Here is a 27,715-nt window from a genome sequence, read left to right on the forward strand (position 1 = left end):
AAAATTTACTTCTACATTCTTTCTTAAACTAGTTCAAACTAAATAAATCTACATCAAATATATGTACATAATTATTTCTGTATAAATTTTTATTTGAAATTAATAAAATTACATAATATTTAGTATGCGCACTTCTCATATAAGTAATTTTGATAGTTTGATTTTTCGTTGAATACATACTTTGTATATTTTTAATAAGCAACATCTTATGTTGGAAATATTAATGACTGGAATGAAATGTTTTATGTTTACATCATCATTAATGTTATGTAATTATTTGCAAACATTTTCAATTTATTTTTGTTGAACCGTCTTCAGCTACTTTTTTACATATTCTCTTAATTTACTATTTATGTATTTTACTGAAAACTATTGTTATACAAGTTAAGTTTTATATTTGAAACTTTAATCGTCAAAATATTTTAATGAGTCATAAAATGGTTGGCAATCAAATGGCATAAATTTTTTCATGTCCTGCAAATCGTCCCATTTTGTTTTTGAAATAGATGCCATTTCTGTATATAAAACGGGGTATTCATGAATTGGTTTAAAATTCTTTATAGTTTTTTGTAACAAATCCATACTTTCACCCCCAAAATCAAGTTTTAATGATATTTTTCCTGTTGGATTATATTGCATTTCACAAGCATCATTTTCTTCAAATCCATCACCAGGATGCGTTGACAAATAACGTAAATGTTCTGAATTAGAATAATTTCGAAAATAATCGAAGTCTAAGTGAATTCCAGTGAATATTTCCGGATAACGTTTGATTTCCCTAACTGTTTTAGCCAATTGACTCGGTAAATATATTTCTTTGTTTTTTGAATTTAAAAATCTTTCCAACATTTGATTTGTTTTGTAGCAGTCCTCAACTAAACTATGTCCAGTTTCGAAAAACTTTTGTGTTATTTTTACGTTATGAATCGTAGCTAAATTTAGTAAAGCATTACTAAGGAAAAGATTTCTAGTTCTATCGCTTGTTCCATTGCAATACAAAATAATTGGCAATTTTTTCTTTGCCGTCAAGTAATATTCTTTAAGATGTTCACAAATAATTGTAGTAATTATGTTTTTAAAATTCTTTGCTAAATTAGAACATTGATCTTCCGAAAAAAAATAACAAGTGGCATAATTCGCTTTGACATCGTAAATTGACAAATTATTACATTCTAACTTGCTTTTAAAAACTTGACTTTCATTTCGTAAAATTGGAACGGTTTTAATAGGTTGTAAATGAATTTGAAGTACGTAGCATACTCCAGCTTCTGCTTTTTTTTGATCTTTCGACTTTTCAGCAGTTGCATGTTCAACTCGAGCTTGGTGATATTTAATAGTTTCATCAGATTTATCCCTGTCTTTATTTTTACTAAAAAGTCTGCATCTTTCACATTCTTCATCATTTTGTGGAACAAATCCGATGTTATTATGTTCTACAAATCTTTTAATTTGATATTTTTCAGTTGGTTTTATACCGTCTATTTTACATCTTTCCAAATACGTTTTGTATAAATCACCAACAGTTTTAAATTGAGGATCAATATATTTTAATCCTGTATCTGATCCTAGACTATACTTGGGTAAGGAATCCATCCATTCAATAGCATGGTTATCAGCATCTTTTGTTGATATTAAATTTTCTTCAAAATTAGAACCTGAAAAAATAGAGTTTTTTCATATTTATTTTTTTATAATAAATTTTGTAAATATATTAAATAAATGCGTAAATTTCTTTGACTAAAACCTTAAACCATTCAGCATTTTACGGACTGAATGGTTTCCGTAAATTCTTGGTTTTAGGGTATTTACCAAAATCATTCAGCATTTTACGGATTTCAACGTTTTTACATTTTTATTAATTGAAACATAAGTGTAAATTGGAATGAAAAAATACCTAAGCTATAAGAATTGGTCCACATTAAAGTTTGGTGATGTCCAATTGCTGTTGTTGATATAAACATTTTTCGACAGACTTGAACCGGAATTCCGTTATCATCAGGCAAATAATAATGCAGAGTTGAGTGCCTTTTTGAATTAATTGAAAGAGTTCGCTTCCGGGAAGGGTGTTTTCTTTTAACCATAGATGCAACCCAGACTTTTCGTTGTTGCCAATCCCATCTTTGCCATATATCGTTAAATATCTTTTCTCTTGTTTTATCAGAAATACTGTCGCAATTCCTTAGTTTTGATATCTTGCATAAACTAGAAGTACATCTTGGTCCTAAATCTTTCCCTTTATGAAATACCATTTCCCCGGTTTTAGAGTTTTTTGAATAATATTCTTTACCCTCCATTCTTAACCTTTTTACTATATTACATTTCCAATACTCTGGTTTGATCGTATTTTTTTCTCTAGATGGTTTATTTGGGCAATTTGGATCATATTCACGACTACGATAATTTTCCCCAGCAAGCTCACTTTCTAAAAGTAAATCTAAATCAATATAACGATTCAATGATGTAATGTTCAATGTTAACCTATTTCTCTTTTTGATTTTTTCTTTTTACGCTTCCTTCGTGGTTTTGGTAAACCATTTTCATCATAATCATTAGGATTATATATTTTTATAGTAGCAAGTTTCTTTTTGAACTCCTCTTTATACATAGAAACTCCATCTCCGCCTATGGAATATTTTTGAACCCATACTAAAACCCGCTCAAATGTTAATGCCAAAGTATTTAAAAACATTTCCGCGCAGACCTGTTCATCGTTTCCATTACTATTACGAAGTGTGTAAATGAAATCATTTTCAATTTCTACTTTTGCGTTATCAGAAGTTTGATCTGGATTTTTAGGTTTTTTAAAAACATGAGTGGCAACAAAAATATGTCTCTGATCCCAATTTAATATTTGCCAAAATTCTTCAAAAATTTTTCTTCTTGTATCTTCAGTAAAAGTGGAACAGAAACGAAAATCTGATTCAACACAATATGCACTTCTACAAGTTGGCCCCATCTGCTTTTTCCCTATATCATCTCCGTCATCATCTTCCGTCGCAGCAACCTTAAGACTCTTCATAATGGAGCGATTATGCTTAATTCTGTAAATATACTCTTTATTATTTTGGTAATCTTCGTAAGGTATAACCAAAGTTTCCACATCCGAATTTTGGGATAAATTTAATCCAGATGGACCTGGAAGAATTTCCGGACCCTCGTGACTGTTTTGAATAACTTGTTCAGAAGGAAAATTTTGTCCTTCATTTTGAGAGTGATAACTATGTGGTTGAGATGTAGATGTAGCAATTTGGGAACTAGAACCATTTGCAGTGTATATGCCGTGAATTTGGCTTTGTGTAACCAAAAATGGTAAGAACTGGTTAGGTTGCTGGGATTGATTCCAACAGTTCGAATTCATTGTATGATAATCTGAAAAATTTTTATTTTTATTTTTGAAAAACTCAATTTGTTGAAAATCTACCGTTAATTTTAATTTTTTTTTTACAAAAAAAATTCAGAATGAAATTGCTGTATCAACCATTTACACTCGAGATATTAAAATGAAATATTTTATGATGGCTAAGGTATTTCCTATTAAAAATCCCACGGATTCTTCTGTGAATATTTTAAAATAAGTTTTGTATATTGAAATTTTATTTTGTAAATAAGCAAATAAAAGCTATTTTTATTTCAATTTATTTTCTGTTCACTTAGAACTTATGTTCCTTATTTTTTATACTTTTCACCTTACAACATTTTTTTCATATGTGACAATTGACGTTGAACGAGCTGCCGTTGTTATGTGCTAGAGAAGAAATATGGGCAACAGCTTCTTCATCTTTTATTTAAGCCAAGTATATAGTAGGAATGCATATATATGTATGGACGTATCTTGGATTAATAAAAGTACTTCTACGAAACAAATATAAAATAATTTAATTATATTAGAATTCTTAGCTCATCAGCTAATTTTTCATTACGTTCGTGAATATAGTTTTGTAGCATTCAACAACAATAAAAAAAATTACAAAAAAATTGTACATAAAAAGCTAATACGTTTTCAAACAGGTGATATAAAAAATCTAAATCTAAAGATAAGCTAAATGAACATATTAAGCCAAACATAAAAAATGCCAACATAAAGAAGTGAATGTGTTTAACCAGGGTTAAGCTGGATTCATTGGTTTGTCAGTTAAACGACGAGCTGATGTATTTTTCATGAAAACTTGGATTTTTGACATTCTTTTTATTTTTAGTACAGCCTTTTTTTTCTCTCTCTCAAAAAGTTGATTCAACTTCAATTTTAATGCGAAGGTTTTTTTAAAACGTCAAATTTATATATACTGAACTATTACAATTACATATAATTCTTGTCAAAGAAGTAATAAATGCATTACAAAAAAAAAAGCGATCAGCTGACCAATGAACAAACAAAAGCAAAAATAGTTTGTCTTTAAATGGCTCAGTTCAAAAACGACAAACCAATGAATCTAGCTTTAACGCGTAAGAAGAATAGATAAGTTCGTTAAGTTCTGAATTGTCATTTGTTGTGAAGTTTTAAATTGAAGTTTTAATTGATTAATGATAAAACTAAATATAATATGTCAAAACTTACGCCTTCGTGTTTTGACATGTTCATTACACTTTACATATACGTTAAAATCTGCAATTTAATCTGAGTCGGATAAAACTATACATTAATAAAAACCCTGTAAACCTTGTTTGACATCAGAGTTTGTGTGACGGTAAAAAATAGAAAATACTCTAATCTCATTTCATCAGATTTTTGGATTGAGCTTAATAAAAAAATAGTAAAAAAATTTTAAGTGAAGAAGTATACAACAGCATATTAACAGAAAAATTTAAAGGAATGCAATTTTGTGATATTGGACTTTACCGAATCGGAAACTTTTTCTTCCATTTTAACCCGATTAGTATATAAATAACTTAAATCAAAAATTTGAATTGTAGAAATGATTACTAATAGCCGATATAGCAACAACATGAAAATTACATCGTTTAGATGCTGTTACAATATAATCTGAAAATACATACACGCGTATTTAGGATTTTGAAATTTATTTCATTGAAAGTTGCATCTAGTAATTCGCGTGACTATTAATTACTGAACACGTTTTTATTCTAGTATTTCAAGTAACTTGTTCATATGAATTTCTCGCACATATATTAATTTATTTTATGTTTTGGGCTGAAAAATTATTGTGAATTGTATTACCAAAACTACTTAAGTTAGATTTTTATTATGGCAGCATTGTTTTTGACTGCCACAATAGAAAGAGATAGTTAGAACAAAAAATAAAATTTAAAGGTAAAAAGAAGATAAGTATATTTGAATAGAAAAAATAATAAATCCAAATTGCAAATGGCGTTTTAATCGGTAGGATTGATTGAATTTTTTCGTAAAAAATTATTTTACACGCCTTCAACCAATGTTTTTATTGATAATTTCAATAAAAAATTGTAAATTAAAGTTTACGTGTTAGTTGAATGTAATAATATATTCAATAATTGGTGAGTTAAATGTGGAAATTGTAAAATTTTATAAAACAATAAACTATTAAAAAGAAATCTGAAAAACAAGAGTGTTTATTATGCAGTTTCATTTTTATAGTATAATTTTTAAAATTTAAATATTTTATGTTTATTCTATGGAAATGAAATATTTCTAATTAAATAAAAATAAAAAAGTGAAATAATTTTATTAGAATTAGGGCTCTTCTGAAGATTTTTTTTACCGCCCTTTTTTTTTTTTTTTTAATAGTACATAAAAAGTGAACTAAAAATGCTTGTATAATAATACATTTGTATGTATGTACATATATCGCTTACGAAAAATTTTTTAAATTAGGCGTAAGAAGATATTTTTTTTTAATTATAATTTTAAGTTCCTTTTGTTAAATTTAAATATTTAAATATTAAAATTTTCTTTATTTTCATTTAACAATTTGAAAGCATCTAAAATATTTTTGAGTTTTTAGTATCTGCTGGCAAAATTTAAAGGAGAAAATGATTGAACAATTACGCATACACAACAAAATTTTTAACTTAAGTGTTATTTTATACATAAACATATGTACATATGTATGTAAATATGTGGCGTATTTTTCTTTCTTTTAATAGTATTGAAATTGAAAAGCTTTGAAAGTCACAACAAACTTTTGTTTTACTTGTTTTGTGAGCTGTCAAATAAAGCGTAGTGTTTATTTTATGAATGTAAATATGAATCACAGAAAATAAAAATAACTACCAGATGAGCGGAGGTACAATATAATGTAAATGAAAGAGAATTAATTTTGAAATGTAAAGAAAATTGTAAAATTTAAAAAAAAAATTTAATTTTTTAATTTTAATTTGCAATATTAAAGCATTATAATAATTATGATAGGGTTCTGTATTAAAATTAAAAAGAGATATTTTGAAAGTTTTTGTATTTAATCTCTTACTATAAATATAAAATATAGAAAATATCTATCCAGTAATAAATACGATAAAAAAGGAGCATTTTTCAATTTCAAATTTAATTGATTATTTGAAATTTGAATAAATTGAATTAATTAATAGGTAATCTACATTAATTAATTCATGAATTCGAATTTCGAAATGAATATTGATTTTCCTTTATAGTTAATAATTCATTGTCAGAGTAATTTAATATCAGATGCTCAAACAAAAAATGATAGATGTTTCGAATTTTTAAAATTTAAAAATTAAATGTGGAGGGATAAGAGTAAACCAACAAATTTTCAAAATGTTTTTTTATAGCGCAAAATAAACTGTTATAATTTAAGCTACTTATAGTTCCAATGAATATTGTGATTCTACATTTTAAAAATCATAAAGAAAATGTGTGAATTATTAATTGTAATTTAACTTATGAAAGCTAGTTTTACAATACCTATAAAAAAGATTTTGAAAAATTGTTGGTTTGGCTACTTATGCTATAATTTCGTCACATTTTCTATTAAAAAAAAAGAATATGATTCGCAAGAGTCTACTTAGATATTTAAGTACAAATACCTTATGTAAAAATTTCTTGAAGGTTAAATGTTAATCCATACTTAATATGTTAAAAACTAATATAATCGTTACACTTGATTTTTATTGCAATTTTTTGAAAAGTTTAAATATTCTTTAAGTGTTATATCTATTGCACAAAAGATATTTTTGAATTGTTTTGGAATTATCAATTTTATTTAGGTTTGTTTTAAAATTTGTTAATTTGTTTTCCAAATTTAAGAGGTATTTTACTCGTCGGTAGGGTAGTTTTGTGGAAACATTGTATATATATAAATATATATTTATAATTTATTTAGGAATTAATAAGTCTATAATTGAAATCGTAGCTCTATATTTGAAATCTGTGTAATTGTTATATGTATGTAGGTAGGTATGCGAATTAATTAAAAAATTCATTGCGAAGAAAATTGAAAAGAAATCCGTAAAAAATATAAATACTTTATTATAATCTTATTAATTTAATGAAACAGATTTATTAATTAAAATATTGCTAAACAATTGTAGCCTCCTTAAATTTTATCAAACCCTGATATTTCATAAAAATTGCATTAACTGATACTTTTTACTTTTTTACATTGAATTCTTTTTACTGTATAGAAAATATTTATATATTATGTACATACATATATGAATATGTATATTTCATTTATATGTGTAAATAAATTCACATACTTATGAAAAATTATTGGGTTTTGTATTATTAAATTTATATTACTCGCATACTTACTAAAATTCCACTGTGATTTGAATTTAATTAAAATGAAATTTAGAGAAATTTAATTTTTATACTTACCTAATAAAATATTTAATGGCCAGTAGACTCAGAATTGTTTAAATAAAAATTTTAATTTATGTATGTAATGATTTCATTGCAAGAAATCTGTTTTTTTCAGCCGCAATTAACGAAACTAATGTAGGACGATCTCATTCTATTTTTTTGTAAATTTTTTTCATATTTATGGATATAATACTTATATCGTTTATTTACTGATAAATTTGTATAAATTTAAAATGACTGAATCTAAAATCTAAACTGAATTTTGTGGAACGCATTTACAATTTAGTGAAAGATAATGAATTTAATATATGACAAATTTTCATGATGAGGCTACTCTTTAATTTAAAAATGAAATTAATAGTTTTTTCACAATACTAATTTATTTTTAAACTTCATTTTCATAAAACCAAAACAACTACTTACATACTTTAATAACATTAATTTTTTCTTCAAAATTAAATGGAATTGGCCATTATTGCAATGAAATTGAGTTAAAGACTTTTTTAAAAATAATTAATTTGAAAATACTTTTTATTTAAGTTAAAACGTTAATATTTTTTAAAAAAGCTATTTCAAATTTTATATGATATCGAATGACAAATAAGTCAAACTTGTAACTTAATTGTTTAACACATACATATATACATAGGAATTTATTTTTGTTTAAATGTTGATTACCCAGATTTGCACATAAATCGCAATTAAATAATATAAGTATAAGTTAATGTTCAAGATTTTTCATTTCCAAAATAAGCACATGTTAAAATTAAATCGCTTAATATGTTGCCTATATGTGTAAGGCGTATATGCTTTTATTTTTCTATTTATGTAATCAAAATATAATCAAAAATGTTGTTTATGTGACTAGATAACTCCTTATTTCTGTATAAGTGTACATATGTTTGGGTAATTTATATGTTTCTTTTACCATTGCTCACTTAATTATTTAAAATAACTTGATAAAATATATAAATTTATTTTATTCTTTGGATTTAATTAAAAAACATGAACAAATTTATTAATGTTTTTATAATAATTTAGTTAAAAGCAATATTAATTAACACTTTATTCTTCATAATATCTTATTCATAAATACTTACTGAATGAAAATGTAGTTTTTACTGGACAACGTTTAACAATCTTTTAAAGAATAAAATTTAGTTTTTTCTATATACATATTAAATTAATTAAATAACAATTTCTTTAGTTAATTTATTATTAAAGTAATTAAATTAGGGACTATCAACAATATAAGAATAATTTGAATAAAAACAGAAATAATTTGAAATTAATATTAATGTAATAAAATGTGAAAAGGTTGTCTGTCACTTTATTTTCCGATGTCCAGCAACCAAAAATTAAGCAAAAATTTACAAAAAAAAAAATACACAAAAATTTTTATTTACTTAGAAATAATATTTACTGAAAAATAAACAAAATTTCTGTTTTGGACAATTAGTTTTACATTTTGAACAGAGGAAAAAAATTATACCCCGCTTTAAAATTTACTTTTTTATTTAAATTAAAAAATATAAAAAATTCACTTGTAAATATATTGTGCATTGGCAAGTGAAATATGTAATTAATATATTTTGTAATTTATTATTGAATGAAAAAAAAGGTATTGGAGAATATTTCCAGTAAAATGGAATGAAAACAATCAGAAGGCGTTTCTGTTAAAAGATTTGTGGTAGAATGAATCATACCGAAAATTTAACAAATTAATCAAATATTCAACATTTCAAGGGCAATTTTTTTAAAAGCATTTAATTTTTCAAATCGACTTTTCAATTAAAGTGTAAATTTTTTATTGAAGTTTGGTTCTTTGAAATAGCAAACAAATGACAATTATTGTCATTCTATAAATCGAAGATATTGAGAATAAAATAAGCAGTATAGTGTAAAATATTAAAGTACAGCAAATTTATGCAGTAAAAGAAAATGCAGCGATGTTCTCTAAAAATAGTATGGTTAAAAAAGTCTACAAGTAAAATTTTGAGGAATGATCGGATCGTTTGAAATTAATTTGTTATTAGTTTAGTTGTTCTAATTTGAGAAATTGAAGTTTGAGAACCAATTTTTAAATATGTACAAATAACATATTGTAAAAAATCTATATACAATATGTATATTAAAAAATTATTTATTAATACTTAAAGAAGATAAAAGAAGGCTCTTCAAAAATAAAATACCTACATATTTTAACACTTTTTTTTCCTTTAAATATCTTTTAAAAGTAGAGCAAACTCTTAATAATAGCAAAAGTAGAGATAAAAGCGAAAGTAACTAACAATACATAATGAAAAAAAAATATGCCAAAGAGACTACAAAAGAAGAAATAAAAAATTAAGGCAACAAAAAAATGAATAAAATTACAAAATATGTATAAAGAAAACATACTTACTAACAAAACCAACAAACACATTGTTAAGAAGTGCAATTGCAGGTTGTTTCGTGGTTTGGCCACATTAACCTAAATTATAGCATTGACCTTGTTTTCATAATACCATTTCAACTTTTTATATTTAACTTTTCTTATTTTTTTGTTTTAAAAGTCTGACTAAAGTTAATTTTTACACGTAATATTAAGCCTTTTACATTTTTAGTTTAAAAATAATTTTTAAATATGATATAAGTTTTTTGTTTTTCTTTTTTTTTTAATTAAATATGTAGGTACCTACATAACAATGGCTTTTTATTAATTTGTTAAATGTTTTTTCCTCATACAATAAATAGTAGTAGAGTATATAAAACAGAACTTGCAGTGGTATTACTACACACATGAAATAATTATTCAGAGTTAACGTGTATTGTTATTATTCAGAGTAGTGGATTACAGTTTATTTATTTGCATAAAATACACAGTTAAAAAGTTTTAAAGTGGTTAAACACATTTTGATTTTAACGTACATACTCGTATAATCGAATTTCTTTCTAGTCGAATCATTTTTAAATGAATCACTTCTTTGGAAAATGCTCACTTAAATTTTCTTTGTGAATAATCAAAACATGTAGATTAAAATTACATTTAAATCAATTTTGAAATTTGTGGAATTACTCATATTTTTATGTTTTGTTTTTTATTTTAGAATGCTTATTGTAGCCTTCCCGATTTTAAGAAAAATTACATGACGCATTTAGTTAAAATTGTAGAATCTTTAGATCTACAGTAATGTGGTGTTAATTATTGTAAGAAAATTATTTATATATACCTTTTTTAAACTATTAATTACTTTAAAACACAATTTAATCAAATTTAAGAGAATTTGATAAAAGAAAAGAAAAACATTGCTTTACATTGGGTGAAATCCAAAATTAAATATGTTGTGCCAATCATGCATATTATGTAATGCAGTCATTTAAATAGAAATTAATAACGCAATACACATAGTTATTTTGATTTCACTCGTTAACGTAATAAAAAAAGTCAAAAAAATTTGTTCAAATGAATATTAGTGACGTTAGTGAAATGTTTGAATATTTATATTTGTTTGAAATTTTAAAATTCTCACGGCTTATTTCACTAAAATATTAAAAATTTAGGTATTTAAGCACTATTAAGCATAATTTTAATCAGGCATCATAAATACAATTATTATTTGGTAATTTACCTTCGTTGTTCATTAGAAATATTCGCAATAAAAATAAAGACTACATAATTTTAATAAAATTCACTTCTTATGTTGACTTCGCAGATTTGGTTTTTTTAAAAATTATTTCAAATAATTGGGCTTTTTTTTTTTTAAAAAAATTTTGATCAGTCATCATCTAACTTACTTCCGTATTGTTAACTTATTCTAAATGGAGGAGTTGTTCTGGAATTAAATTACTTTGCATAGATGAAATAATTTAAAATAAAAGACACATAAATTATTAAATAATTTAATTTATTGAAATAATTACTTAAATATTAAACAATTTAAAATTTTACTTTACCTAGTATTTTATACGATATTATAATTTATTTTATTAATAATTACTTAAATTTATTTTAAAAATTTTACCTAATTCTCATACTACGTAAAATACGTTATGTTTAATATTATTTGATGAACAGTAAAGATACGAAAACAAAATTATTGAATTTATTACTTTACGCGGTCTAAAAACTGCAAACTACTACACGAATAAAAAAAATATTTTAAGAATAATTTGATTTTTATTAGTTTAGGTTGAAATTATTTTATTAGTTTCTGTTTAATAAAAATGGAATTTTATTGTCAAAAACGTTGAAATACCGGTAAAATTTTGTTAACATTCTTTTTAAATTACATTTTCGACAATAAGTCAAGAAATGAAATATTTAAAAGCATGTTAAGTAAATTCACTTTTGTTTTACGTAAAATTTTGCCCGTTTACCAGTATGTCAGTATGTCAAAGTTCATGTTGATTACGTATCATGCTTGTCAACTGATTTTGCAAATCACACTCATTTGCAATTAAACTATTTTCGCAATTATTATCTGAAAAACTGAAATAATAATCAATAGTTTTGGAAACGTATATCGAAATTTACGACACATACATCTTGCCGCATTATACATATCTCTTGGCTAATGTCTGTTGTATGATTTTGATATAAGAGGAAACGGCCTTTGTAAAAAAAGTGAAACAATACATGCACCTCAAATTTGAATTGAACTCTTGCTCTTTGAGTTGTGAATCTCAATACGCAACCACTTGGCTACCGGTTTGAATTTTTAATAGATATAATTAATTTGCAAAACGTCATTGTTTGTTGTGTTCGTTATTAATAGTTTAAGTTTTAGAGGGAAATAAATAAAATTATTCAAATTATTGTCAAAATCAACAAAATATCGCACGGCAATTTTTTTTTTGCACAACAATCCTTCAATATTTTGAGAATTTCGGCAGTTATTGTTCATATTAATCGTCAAGTTGAAAAATGAAAAATTTGGCTAGTATCTTTTTTTTTCTTTAAATTTATACAAATATATTTTCATGCATATACCGCAATAATATAAAAACATATGTATTACATATATTGCGAGAATATACATATGTATGTACATATGTACATATGGATATAAAAAATTATAGGTACAATATATTTTATTAAAAAAAATATTATAAATTTACTTTTTGTATTTCCTTCTTTTCATAATATTCCATCAGTGTTATTAAATTTATAACAAAAAAAAAAAAGAAACTCACGTAATAATTTCGTAATCGATATCATTTATTTCATGTTCCTGTCCTTGAATTTTATTCTGTAAATAAATTTTTTTTTTAATATTTTTGCGAAATCGTTTTTCTTTATTTAAATAAAATCTATATTACACAAAATCTATTTTATTATATTAATTTATAAAATTTTAAAATAAATTTTTTTTATAATAAAAAAAAATATAAAATTAAATAAAATAAAAATGTCTTTGTATACTTTAGAAGAGAAAAAGAAAAATAAAATCAGAAGAAATAAATTTTTTTTTAGTTTTTTTTTTTTGTCTTGTCTTTCGTTTTTCTTAAAGGTAACAACCATTCTGCCAACCAAAATAACAACCGGCTTATTATGTCCTAATAGATATCCTAATATTTCTGAGGGGATAATGAATGTGTGATGAATTATGGAAAAGGAAAGAGGGATAAAATAATGTTAACCATCTTGAAATGTTATTGAACCGAAAGGATCTTTTTTTTTCAATATTCTTTTTGTTTTCCTTGTTTGTATTTCATTATTGTTATTGTTTGAAAACAAAGGTTTTCCATTATTTTTCTATGTCAGTCCTTATTCATCTTTTTTATTCGTAATAAATTGATCGTTTTAACAAATATATAATTTGTTTTATATTCGTATGTGTTCTGAATAAGGAACTATATTAATTCATAATAAACTCATGACTTTCGGTCATTTATTTTACTCATGTTATTTTCAAATAAAAAAGAACAAAATCTATTTTCTGATAAATAAGATCAGAATTAAAAAAAATAAATACTATTTTTAATAATTGATTAAGTCCAACTACACAGACTTCAATGATTTATTTAAATATATCCCGGCTTTTGATCCTTTATTTTCAAGAAAAGAAAAAAAAATTGTTAAAGCTGAAAGAGATTTCCAAGAGAAAAACAACATTTTCATGCATTTGAGAAAATTATTACAAAAGAATCTTTGTTATCCTTGTTTGCGCTATCCCTTTCTGAATCTGTCTGTCTATTTAAGTTCTCCTTCTTTTTTTTTTTTTTGATTATAGAATTATGAAAATGTTATTAAAACACAATTACACTGGGTACTCCACGTTTTGTTTTTTTTTTTTAATTTTCAAAAATTTTCTTAATTGCCTACCACCTTTTTTCAAAATTTTCAACCGTTCAGCTTGATAGTCGAACTACTTCTGATTTTACTTTTGATTTTATTTCTACGAGAAACCTCTTTTTTTTTCTTCTTATTATTATTGTTATTATTATTATTATTGTTGCTATATCTGTGCATGTACGTATTATAAGTGTTGTGAAAATATATTAATGTGAATAAAAATGTATGTTTGTTAAATTATGTATATTTATTTTATATCTGTATTTTTCTGTTATTCTTCTGTACATTTAAAACTGTCGATGTTACCCGACCTGTCTCCCTTGTGTTTCTGCTGTTTTGTCTTGCTTTGTTTTTGCTTTTTTTTTTTATTTTGTATATACCATGCTTTTATTTTCTATACAATATACATACTGTTGATGTTATAATATTTTATTTTTGTTGTTGGAATTTTATAAAATTGTATATTTTATAATATGTACCATGCTGTATTTTTTTTTTGTTGTTATATTTTCGTTGAAAATTATACACATCTATCGTAAAATCGTATCGTCGTAGAGCCGTACTGCTGCTGAACTACTGAGTGCTATTTCAGTGTAAAAAAAAATTTTTTTTGTTGCTTATTTTTTTTTTTTTGTAAAATTTTCCCTCTGTTTTTCTTTTAATATTGGTGTTTTTTTTTTATTGTTTCTTTTTTAATTTTATATTTTCTGTTGTATACTTTTATCATATGGCATTACTGGTTGATATTTTAAGCGATTAACGAATAGTTGATTTCAGTTTGTTGGTTCGGCAGAAATGGTTTTGGCTGTTATGCTTTTGTAAAATTTTATAATGTTATCAATAGAAAACATTTTTTTTGTACATTACATACATACATATATATTATATTTCAATATAAGTATGTGTATACAAGAGTGTGTATATTAAAATGTTAAATCTGTTGAGGTTAATTTATTTATTAAATAAAATTCTTTTACAGTTATTATGAAAATTTTTTGAGTAAATATAGCACATACATTTTCGTAGGTATAATAAATTGTGAATGGTTAGAAGCATTTCATTTATTTTGAATGATTTTCTTTTAAAAATTTTTAATTTTGAATAAACATGTATTGTAAATATTTCTTGAAAATTTGATATAATTTTTTTTTTGGAATTTACATTACATAGAAAAACGAAATTTCACACCGATAAAATTATAGTATGTATTTAGGTTCTTTTTTTATGGCCGGCAGTTTAATTCGAGGCGATAATTTTGCTTGATACTTGGCTACCCCATTTAAATGTATGTATTCCATATGAATTTTGACATTTTGCCGCGGATAATCGTTCTTGTTCTGATTTCAACTTTAGGTATTAGTTAGCTCTTTTTAATAATCACTCGAATTGTCCTGGTTTACATTTACATATACATATGTATGTATTTAAAGTGGATAAGAACAGAATCCAAGTAGGTAGTTAATTCAATTTCAATATTTAACTTTGAAATTATTTATAATTTATTAAGACTAATTTTTTTTATGAAAATTATTTTTTATTTTCACTGTAGTAATTTTGTTATCTAATATAATTCCAAAACTATAAGAATATTCCAAAACTCTTGTTTAGCACTGTCATTATGAGAACAAATTTGACAAATTAAAGACAACAAAAAACTACAATAAATTTAAAATAAAAAAAAAAGAATTAATAATTACATGAGTTTTCCTAATTCAAAACACAAAAAATAAAAAAATAAAAAGATTATTAAAAATTAATTTTTTTAATCTATTTTGTGTTAACTATGCACATACACATTACATACTTATTATTGTTAGGTTAAGTTTTGGTTAATCTTTAAAGTTGGTAGGAGGTGCGCTGTTTGTTTTTCATTTCTTACAAAACTACTTTAATTTGTTATTTTTTTCAATTATTTTCTTAGATTTATTTTTTTTTTTAGTTTTTATTCTCAAGTTCACATTTCTATTTATTTTTTTATGTTTTCTTTTAATTTGATTTTAGTCAAAAATATTACCTGTTATTACCTGTTATTGATGATTTCTTTAAAAATAATAATGTTTAACTTTTTCTTTTTTTGTAATTTTATTTTTTCCTTGTTTTTGTTAACATTTAACGCTATTTAACAGTATTATGGGCTTTTGGAAATAGATTAAACGCGTCGGAACTATTAAAATATTATGTGTATTTTTGCACAATTTTAAAATCATACTGACGACAACGATGATGACGAACTGGTTAGTTGATTTTTTTGATATTGTGCTGTGCTGATAGTTTTTCTTTTATTTTTTGTTTTTATTTAAATGTTTGCGGAGAGTACATGTATGAATGTACATTTTAGATTCATGTAGTTTTATATTATGAGTGTAGATATTTTTATATGTAGATTTATGTAATAATATGTATATTTAAAATAAAATATAAATTTTTACTTTTTTTTTATTTGTTTTCTTTTTTTGCTTCTTTTTTTTTGGAAGGCAGCTAAGGAGAAAACAAAATATGAAAATTGAAAAGTGAAATAAAGAAAATTTTTTTTATAAAAAATCTATAGATAAAATGTTATTATAATACTACTGTGTTTGTATACAATTATGTGTACATATGAATGTATGTACAGATATTGATAGAAAAGAGAACTAAAGATAACATTTATGAAAACAACAATAAAATAAAAAAATAATAGAGTGTAGTAGACATAGAGCACGTTGTTGGGTAATTCTTATGGTATTGTTGTTTTTTATTTTGTATTTTTTTTTTTTTCAATGAATTAATTTTTATAAAATATATTTTGACGGATTTTTTGTTATTTTCGTAAAATAAAAAAAAAAAAAAATCTATAAAAAGAAGAAGAAAGATGACAATTGAGAAGAAAGAATGAAGCAATCTGTAAGAATTGATGAACTTATGAATAATTTTTACTGTATTATTGTATGTACATACTTATTACATATGAACATAGGTATTTCATATTACTCTCGTAATTATACATACAGTTATATACATACCAACATACACACGTTATAATAAAATATATACACAATATACATAAGCGTTATATACATAACTTTTTATACATAAATACATATGTATGTATGTTTAAATTAAAGAAATTAAGTATGTTCATTTAAGTATAATGGAATAATGAAAATTGAATAATTTTATTATTGAAATATTTTCCATTTATTTTACTTTTTTATTTTCAAGTTTATGTGCTTATACGCTATACTTATAAAATTACATTATTCGATTACTATTTTTTTATTTTACAGACAACAATAATAATATTTTTTTTTTTTAATTTGTTTTGTTTCTTTTGTTCGATAAAAAGCTTTACATACATACATAATTAAATTCTTTTGACACTTTATTATTTTTAAATGGATAATATATACAAAATATATGATTTATGATATTTTGAATATACCTACTTGCATACTCAATACAACAATGTATATATGTATTTATATACAAAAAAAACTTACAGTATGCATGTGCAATAAACGTTTTACGAGTATTCATGTAGTATTTTTATGGTAACAATTTTCTGGAATTATGTATAGATGCACTTAACAGCAGATAATATTAATGTTAAGAAAAAGTTCATGCACATGTCATAAATACATATTTTGTAAAATATACCTCCATACATTTTGTACATACGCACATACATAAACAAATTTGTCAAAAATGAAATTCATATAAAAATTAACATTAAAATTGTTTAATTAAATTTAATTAATGATTTTTTTTTTTTTAAATCCAATAATAATTAAAATTAATTCCCGTTTAATTTTAGATTTAAGAACAGCGATTAAGAATTTAAATGAATAAGATTATGCATACATTCATCCAAAATTGTTTATTTCTTTTTATTATATATATGTACATACATATGTGTGTATGTAGGTAAATCTGCGATCAATAAGAATTAATTAAAAATGCATTAAGAATTTAGGTAGAAAAATTGAAAATTTGTTGTGAATTATTTATTTCACTCTTTATTTCTAAATACAAAATGATGTATATAATGCCCGTTTTTCATGTGAAATTTTGATTTTGTTTTTTATAAAATGAAGTGTTATATTTTGAAATGTTAAATGCTATAAAAATCATAAAAAAATAGAATTGAAATTTCTAAACAATATAGTTTATATGTCTGTAATGCAAAATATATAGGAACATCAAGTGTACGCAGACTTCTTATACTAAGTGCATACCTATAATCGGTAACAGATATTTATAAATCGCTTAAGTTGCTTATGTACACGGAATAACTTTTAAATTAAATTTCATATAAAATATTTTGTATAATCAACTGAAACCTACATATACATATGTATGTGTGCTTTTTTAAATTTTTCAAGAAAAAAATATAAGTATAAGTACAAGATGTTAATTATTATTCTTACAGATATTAATTAAGCTTTTGACACATCATATACCTACCTAAATTTCTTTTCTAATCCCAAACTATCTGTTAACCAGTTTTCGTTTGATTTTCTTTGTTATATATGTATATGCAAATATACATCGTTATTATAGCTGCCTGAATGTTTTTATTTTAAATACATATAGATACGAGTACATATCTAGGGTTGCCATTCGTACACTTTTAAGTGTAAATGTTTACTTTTCATCACCTTTTTTATAAAAATTTTTTAAAATAATAAAAAGAAAAAGGGGGTCCTTCATTTATTTCAGCAAAGACTTGAAAGTTTGAAGTTTTCAAGAGGAAATAACATTTAGCCTTATTAATAAAAAATAGCCTTATGAACGGAATAGAATAATGTACAATACCATCAAATGAAACTTTTAAAATATAACTTTAATATAATATGTAAAGAATTTTAAGAATATGTAACAGATGGTGAGGTAAAAGCAGTTAGATTATCTAAGTCTAAGATGTATCAAACAAAAGTATGTCAACGATTTGGCTTTCATGAAATTTTTCCAAAAAAAAAGTAAAAGAAAAAATTACTAAATATACGAAAATATCATAGCTTTAATAGAAATAATAGTTAAAAATAATAAAAAAAATAAAGGAATAACGAATAATTAAAATAATAGTAATAATAATAAACGAACCAGTGCTCATGTCATTTTGATTTGAAAAAAATTTCTCTCGTTGAGAAAGTTAATCAAATAATTTTGAAATTTCATTAAATATTTTAAAACTTAATTTAGTTAGTGAATACTTATGTGTATTTGTTTATAAAAACTTTCCGTTGAGCCTAAATTACATTATATACTCTTTTCATTAGGAGTGTCCATTTAATAAAAAAACGATATGGGAACCCGAATAATATTTTTAACATGCATAGCATATCTACCTAGGAATATATTTTGCAAATAGAAATAAAATGTTAAAAAATATGAAAAATACATTTAAATATATTTTCTTATTGATCTTATTTAACCTTAATTAGCATAAATAAATTTCGTAGTTGACTGCTACTGCGTGATGCGAGATGTAAATAAAGGAAATATAAATTCTGTTTTGAGAACCAGATATTTCTCACCTTAAATTAAGAAGAACTGAGAAAATGTTAAAAAATTAAGAGAACATTGTAAAATAGAGTTCGTTTTTTATAATTTTCTCTTATCTGTTTGCTTATGATCTGTTATGCGTAATGTAAAAGAAAAGTAATAATAAAAACTTATGCTTGTATGTTTGTACATATGTATGTGAATATGTACACATATAGGTACATGGATGATAATAAATTTTACATTGCATTACAAAATTTACGTTGCGTTGCAACTTAATATGTGTTTAAATGTCATATTATAATATGGTGCCTGTTGAAACGTTATCAAATATTTTTGGGTAATGCATTAAATTCGTCGAAAGAAGCTGAAATGTCGCAAGCTTCGTTACCAGTTCCAGTTTTTGAATGTTTGCATCGACATTTAAAATATCTTTCGATGCATTCACTACTGCAATACATTTTAGAATAATATTAAATCCTAAAATATTTTTATGTTCTAATGTGTCAGTTTCCTAAAAAATATGTTGCACATTTTAATCTCGATTTTAAAGAATTTTTCGCTACCTATTTGTTATATTATTGTTTATTAGGTTAATTATTAACTTTAACAGAAACAAAGAACAATTTTAAGAATTTGATAAAGTAATTAAAATAAAAAAATAGAATTTTGTATTAATGAATTTGCGTACATCGGCCATTAAAAATTACTATTTTTGTTCCCATTTCAGGTATAAGACAACAAATTAGAATAATCGAAAAGTTTTGATTAAAAAATATATTTTATACATATATTAAAATAAAAAAAAATATGAACGACATTGCAAGTACTTCTAAGGACTTGCCGGGTTGCAATATGTCGTCTTCAACATCACTTGGACAATCGGCCTGGGAGCAATTAACAGCTCCACAAAATCAAAATGATGCGGCAGCGGCTAATAGTAATATTTTGACATCTACAAGTACTGTTCTATCTTCGGCTATAACTCCAACAAAAACAACAGCATCTGATATACCAACGGCGCATACCCCAACACAAGGACCCCCATCAACATCTTTTACTGGACATTCTGGATATGGTGAAGAATTGACAACCGAATTAGTTAATCAGGGTTGGCGAAAATTTTGGTCGAAGCGTGAAAACCGCCCATATTATTGGAACAAAATCACTGGAGAATCACTATGGGAAATGCCAGGTGCACATAATCGTCCATTTGATCCAGTAACAGATCCGTTAGGTATATGTCCTGGTGGCCAACATCCAAATGGTCCACCAGGTATGATGAAAAGGCGGTCTTCAGAAGAAGTCCATGGACCAAATCAAGGCGGTCCAGCTGCAAAAAAGATGTATGCTTTAACCGGACCATGGGATTTAGAGATTTTTACAAATGTTGTTATTGTTGAACGTCCTCCTACATTGTTACCACATCCACACCCTGAAATTGAAGCTATGCGTGCTGCTTGTACAATGAAACTCGTTCGCACATACGAAGATCTATGCGTTCGTAGAGAAAACATTAAAGCTCCAAAGGATTCTTTTAATCGATGGTTGATGGAGCGAAAAATAATTGATCGGGGCTGCGATCCTCTTTTACCCAGTAATTGTCAACCAGAAGTATCACCATCAATGTATCGAGAAATAATGAATGATATTCCAATAAAAATTGTTAAACCGAAATATACTGGCGATGCTCGCAAACAATTATCAAGGTATGCACAGGCTGCGAAAAATATTTTAGAATCTCGTTCTGCACCACCTGAGAGTAAAAAAGTTGTTAAATGGAATGTTGAGGACACATTCCAATGGTTGAGAAGAACTGTTGGTGCAAGTTATGAAGATTTTCAAGACAGATTAGCTCATTTGAAACGTCAATGTGAGCCACATCTAATTGAAACGGTTAAAGGAACAGTTGAAACATTATGTAGTAAAATTTATCATTTATCGGCTGACAACGCGAAAAAAATCAGAGATAGGCACATGCAATTATTGAAGGATCATGGAATTCCTGAGCCATCCCCACCGCCCCCACCCCCTCAATTAAAAAAAGTATGGTGTTATCCAATTCAGTTTTCTGTGCCATCACCTCGTATGCCTGTTGTTGAGTACATTCCTGATCGGGATCACATGGTTATTAAATATACGCCTTCATTGATGACAACTCCTGACGCATTGTATATGAACTTAACACATTTACATAAATTGGAACATTTATATCGATATAATTGTTTTGATGATAAAAAATTTGACCTATTTATTGGTCGTGTTTGGTGCCTGTTGAAACGTTATCAAACATTTTTGGGTAATGCATTAAATTCGTCGAAAGAAGCTGAAATGACGCAAGCTTCGTTACCAGTTCCAGTTTTTGAATGTTTGCATCGACATTTTGGTGTTACTTTTGAATGTTTTGCTTCTCCCTTTAATTGTTATTTTCGGCAATATTGTTCAGCTTTCCCAGACACAGATGCCTATTTTGGATCAAGAGGGTAAGAATATATATACAAGTTGCATTATATTGGCTTCATTTTTATTTTTTTGCAGCCCATTTTTGGATTTTAAACCAATATCAGGGTCTTTTGAAGTAAATCCACCACATTGTGATGAACTAATTGATGCAGCTTTAATGCATATCGATAGTTTATTGAAAGATACTATAGAACCATTAAGGTAATTCATTATTTTTTTTAATAAAAGGTTTATTTTAATTTTATTTTTTTAGTTTCATTGTCTTCCTTCCTGAATGGAAATGTGTAGCGAAATTAGACGATAATATTTACAGAAGGCGTTCAGTAATAATACTTGGAATGGCGCATGAATATCGACATGGTTATCAGCATATTATTCCAAAGTAAAAAAATCAAAGTAGAGTATTATATAAAATTCTAAGCTATTAAAAATATATTGTAGAGCTGATGTAAATGTTAAATGTATGCATGGTACTCTTGTTATATGGTTGCAAAATAATGCTGGTTATGCACGTTGGGGTCCTACAGAAGCACGTGTGGATGCTTTACGTGAAGCATTTAGACCCGCTCGAGATCGTGAGCGTGAAAAAGCTTCAACAGCTGCTGCAACAGCAAATCAACAATCTGGTTCATCCAACTCCCAGCCATCTCAACAACAGTCTCCAATCCCAACGAGCCCAGCTGAAAGTATATCATCGCCAACCAGTGCAATAACAACCACAACACCATCCTTGATCAATGATGGTTCTGTGCCGGCATCTCCTATATCATCATCATCAATATTAGCTACCACACCTAATCCATCAATAATTTCATCAACAGGTTAAGAGTTAGGCATATAATAGTTATTTTTGTTATTAAGGATTATTATAAAATTTTCTACACTTTTATTTTTTACATATAAGAATAAATTATATATATGTATATATAATAATATATGTGTATAAATATATGTATATATTATTACTGCACATACATATTTATATGTAAATATAAATTCATATGTATATGTATGATATTGTAAGTAAATCTTATAAATTATAGGCATATTTTAATGATAAATACACAATTTATTTTTGATTTTTTGTATTTATTCTTTTACTTTCATTTAATTGTAAAGAAAAAAATTTAAATTGACTGTGGACAAAGAGGGATAACATAGAAGTAACTTTATTATAAGGTGTGGGATAATTGCATATAAAACTGTTTCTGTTTGTTTAAAAAATGCTTTTAAAAGTTATATTATTGAAACAAATATGTATGCTTTAATCCCTATTTTGAAAGTATGTAATTTTAAATAAATATTTACAAAAAAAAAACAACATAAAAAAAACAAGTAGTTAAATTTTAAAAAATTAAATTATAAGAACAATGTTGTAAACTTAAAATAAACAATTTATCTAATTTATTTTATAAATAAATATGACTTGTGAAACGAAACAGGAAATTAATAGAATGATATGGTAGGAGTTGTTAAATTATATTGCAAATAATGTAAAATTTAATTATTTTTTATGTACGCTAAGTTTTCAATATTTTATTTAAAAAATAAATTTTAACCAATTAGAAAAAAAAAATTGAATTGATAAATTACAAATAATAAAAATTTTATGTAGATGTATAAATTTATACATCTATATTATATACATTTATACAAATATCTTAATTGACAAATTGTAAAATGTAATGTAATTTGTAAATATAAATTAAATATGTATTCGTGGTCACTGAAAGAGCTATGCTTTATAAATCTCAAAACTTACAAAAAATGTTTTTTCAACATTTCATATTAATTTAATGTACCTATTAATATTAGTCTGTGTTGGGAATTTCGCGTATAATGTGCAACAACTCTTATTAATAGGTGGGTCATAATTTTTATGTAATAAGAATTACCTACTTGTTGTTTTCTTTAAAGTTTTTACAGTTGATTGTGACCTTAATGGTTTTGTTTCTTTAAGTCCGTAGATAATAATAAATTAATATAATATATGTACATGATTATAAAGAAATTCTAAAAATTTACTCTACTATACTTTATTCTTTAAATATATGTATAAATATACTTAAGCGTACATATATAGCACAAATTTATGCTATAATAGATTTTGAGTTAAACGCATGATGTGTATCATATATGTATTTAATGTTATTAAAGTAAAGGGAATAAATGCATTATACACGTACGCAGATGTAAATACGTTTTTAAAAGTAACGAAAAAGAAAACTGAAATTTAATTTTAGTTCTTTATCATAGATTTTTAATCAATTAAATAATTGTTTATATATATTAAAAAAAGTTATACATATGTATTTAGTAAACAGAAATTAAAAAATTTATTTTGATTAAAAGTATAATTATATCTTCTATTTTTACTTCTTCAATTTCATTTTAATATGTATGTATATTAAACAATATAAATATTTTTACATAATTTTTCAATTTAATTAGGTTCCCACTGTTTTGTCTTTTCTTATTTACGTCAAAAACGAGATCATTGACAAAAAATATTGGTTAATAATTAAGAGTAGTTAGTATTCGGGGATTTTCGATTTAGAAATGTACTTAGGGTTCTAACTTAAATCTTAAAAATCTTTTACATCATCACTACAGATCAACTTTTCTACTTTTTCAAATTTTTAATATTTTACATTTTTCTAAGTGATTTTTTTCAAACTCAAAATATTTTTGCGCTATTTAACAAAAAAATCTTTAAAATATTAAAATATTTTAAAACTTGCTACAATTTTCGAACGTGTTTCTTTTATACAAAAAAACGGTAGACCTTACTACAATTTAAGTTTTTGTAGTTTTGATTTATCGAACATGCTTCATATTAAGATCTAAGTTAGAACTGAATTTTCGAAAATTACCGTGTTCCGAAAATTTTACTATTAACTTTTTTAAAGATTTTATATAGTTTACTTTTTTATGATTTTAGTGTAGTAGAGATTTTGAGTAGAACATACAAAATCTTCGAAATTATTGGACGCTGTAATTAGAGTTTATATTTTACTTTCGGTTTATATTTTTTTGGATTTTACAAAAAAGTATCATCCATTAAGTAACTCTTTCATTTTTTTTTCATACTATACTCGATATTTTATATATGAACAATTAATAGTAAAATTCTTTTTAGAGTTATAAAGTTGTTAATTGCTGTACAAATGTGTACAATGTGGTTAGAATTTATTGTTGTTTAATTAACAACAAAAATATTTCTTGTAAAAAGCATATTATACATTAATAGAATAAATTAATCTCATAAAATGCCGATCATATGTTTATTTATTAAACTATGTTTGCATTGCTACGATTTTAGCTTTGTGCAGGCTATTTATTTTATTTTAGTTTATCAGATAGTTGCGTATATATTTAAAATAAAAGTTATTTAAGAATGTAAAATATTTAGATTTACTATATTTATACACATCTTTAGAAAAACAAATCAATATTTTTGTTTTGAAATCCTATTTAAGTAGAAATTTATAAAACAATCTGCACATTGACACCTTTATAATTTTGTTTAATTTCTATTTCTGAGTTTTGGTAGATATGAAATAATAATTTTAAAACAAAAATCATTCTTATTTCTGACTAGTTTTATAACAACTATATTAGAATTAAATTATTAAATGAGGCGTTTGATAAAAACTCTGTAAGAAAAATATAGTTTATTAGCTTCAGTTACCCACTTATTGGTCATAAAGAAATGCACTTAATGTGTAAAATTAAATGTGCAATAGACTTATAAATTTATAAGATATAAATGTGTAGCTTATAGAAATAAGATTATTCAATATAAAAGAAAAATTATTCAATATACATATGTATATGTATTGATTATTAAAATGATATACAAACTATAAAGAAACCGTAAGTATGTTAATATACAGAGCAGATAATTTATAATTGAAACACGTTCTTCAATTTCAAATGGCAATTAAATTGTGTACCAGAACGATCTACTAATTTTAATTTGGATCTTGAGTTAAGTAAAATTTAAAATAGGGAATTAAAATTTGTAAATTTTTATATTTAAAAAATAAGACATTTCATTTTTAAATTTTTTTTTTCAATATTAAATGGCACTTTTTTTCAATTATATTGCAAGTACTGTACGTATTACTATTTTATCTATGAAACAAAGAAAATATTCAAGAATATAAATTTAAAAAAAAATTCATAGGCAAAATTTTTAATTCTAGGTTTCCAGTTTACAAAATAATACAATTTTTAAAATAAAAAATTTTCAACAATAGTTACCTCACATCTGACGTAACATTTGAACAGGATAGAAAAAAATTTATAATATTTAAAATATTTTTTTATATCTTCAAACCAGCTGAGATTAATTATTCATTTTTTTTAATACATATAAGTATGTAATTATTGTTTTGTAAAAAGGAGTAAAATATATTAAGAGCGTTTTTAATGAATAAGTACCTTGTAGAAAAAATTTGAAAATTATGGAAATAAAAATAAATTAAGTTAAATAGATTTTAATTAAAATATTAACTATTAAAATAACAACAAAACACTTAAAATTTGTTTTTTTTTTAACTCTTTATCAAAATACCTGTTATATGTTGTTTACGACATCTATTCCGTATGGCTAACCTGTTCAGAATTTTAAAAACATTTCTATAAATGATAAGAAATAAATAATAGAAACGCTATATGAGACGAAAAGACGAAGAGAAAACTTACGTAAATTGTGATGAAAATAACCAATAATAAAAAAAAATTGTGTAATTCACTTTTAAACGACCATGGATTCAATAATTCGGGTTGCATTTTTTATTGAAGAGCATTTATATTGAAGACTTCAATAATGCGCTCACGACGCAAATTTACAAAGTATTAAGTTCCAAAAAGTTTAGTAAAAGCTCTTGACATTGTACACTTTTCCTAAATGCGTTTTATGCGTAGTGGAGACGTAAAATAAAAATAAATCGGGTATCGAAAAAATCGAGCATGCTTTTCTTATACCTTGTCATATAAATGTTGCCAGAAATAACCAATAAAATAAACTAGCATATATTTTCAGCAATAAAGTTATAGTTATCAATTTTTTTTCCTAAAATGCAGCATAAAAATGCTATGTTTTTAATAATATGGTAACGTTTGTTGAAAATAAAAATTTGCATAGAACTTTAAATTGAAATTTTCAAATAAACTAAGTGTTTTTTTATCAAGTTTCCATTAACTGCAGCTTTGTATTTTTTAATATACTAAAAACATGTTTCTCGGTTAAGATTATAATGGATTCAAAATGACAATCATTTAATTGCAATAATTTTACGACTCTCCAATTTAAAAGAAAAAACAACCTTCATACACGGTTTTAATCTTTTTATTCCTGTAATTTAGCATTTTATTAATATTTAAAAAAAAAACATGGGGTAACAAACTTATGTATAACATATATGTACATACATGTATGTTTGTTCTAAAAAAAGGTCGCAAAGACTGAAATTCAAAACTTTCTTTTGAAAAACTTATAACAAATTGATTTGATCATAGATTACTAATGTTGAAACCGGGCATTTTGAGGCAAATTCACTAATTTTTGCCTTTGAACTTTACTGTTATTATTTTTGAGTATAGCTATATTTAAAATTCTGCAAAATATGTAATCGAAACGATTACTGCTGATTACATTGAAAATGATTACATTTACAGTAGCAAAAAATTTAAACACAAACTGCCAATTGAAATAGTTCATTACTGAA

General features: G+C 24.5%; 2 protein-coding genes and 1 long non-coding RNA gene across 6 annotated transcripts; 1 reads left to right on the top strand and 2 right to left on the bottom strand.

Annotated features, from left to right (window-relative positions):
* Positions 1-92: 92 nt before the first annotated feature.
* On the bottom strand, positions 93-3,939 carry LOC129613653 (uncharacterized). 2 transcript variants are annotated; one of them, XM_055527809.1, is made up of 6 exons: positions 3,921-3,939; positions 3,687-3,852; positions 3,422-3,555; positions 2,479-3,369; positions 1,895-2,422; positions 93-1,655 (listed from the first exon to the last, which is right to left on the bottom strand). In XM_055527809.1, exons 4-6 carry the CDS (start codon positions 3,356-3,358, stop codon positions 406-408), a joined length of 2,658 nt encoding a protein of 885 aa, XP_055383784.1. In that variant the 5' UTR covers positions 3,359-3,369; positions 3,422-3,555; positions 3,687-3,852; positions 3,921-3,939; the 3' UTR covers positions 93-405. The 2 variants fall into 2 exon arrangements, with proteins under 2 accessions (XP_055383784.1, XP_055383783.1); XM_055527808.1 differs by lacking the exons at positions 3,687-3,852; positions 3,921-3,939 and having other exon boundaries at positions 3,422-3,680.
* Positions 3,940-5,334: 1,395 nt separating this feature from the next.
* On the top strand, positions 5,335-26,240 carry LOC129613635 (mRNA (2'-O-methyladenosine-N(6)-)-methyltransferase). Of its 3 annotated transcripts, XM_055527777.1 has the most exons (6): positions 5,335-5,472; positions 20,248-20,754; positions 20,794-22,000; positions 22,056-22,181; positions 22,234-22,362; positions 22,422-26,240. In XM_055527777.1, the coding sequence occupies exons 2-6, from the start codon at positions 20,328-20,330 to the stop codon at positions 22,804-22,806; spliced, it is 2,274 nt and encodes a 757-aa protein (XP_055383752.1). In that variant the 5' UTR covers positions 5,335-5,472; positions 20,248-20,327; the 3' UTR covers positions 22,807-26,240. The 3 variants fall into 3 exon arrangements, with proteins under 3 accessions (XP_055383752.1, XP_055383749.1, XP_055383751.1); XM_055527774.1 differs by having other exon boundaries at positions 20,248-22,000; XM_055527776.1 differs by lacking the exon at positions 5,335-5,472 and adding an exon at positions 16,865-16,916 and having other exon boundaries at positions 20,248-22,000.
* LOC129613636 (uncharacterized) lies at positions 11,572-16,317 on the bottom strand. Its single transcript, XR_008697324.1, has 3 exons — positions 15,838-16,317; positions 14,345-15,688; positions 11,572-12,987 (listed from the first exon to the last, which is right to left on the bottom strand). It is a non-coding gene; the product is annotated as an uncharacterized LOC129613636 (long non-coding RNA).
* Positions 26,241-27,715: the final 1,475 nt, after the last annotated feature.

This window comes from Condylostylus longicornis, unplaced genomic scaffold, assembly GCF_029603195.1.
Source record: "Condylostylus longicornis isolate FDR11 unplaced genomic scaffold, ASM2960319v2 ptg000085l, whole genome shotgun sequence".
Taxonomy (NCBI): Eukaryota; Metazoa; Arthropoda; class Insecta; order Diptera; family Dolichopodidae; genus Condylostylus; species Condylostylus longicornis.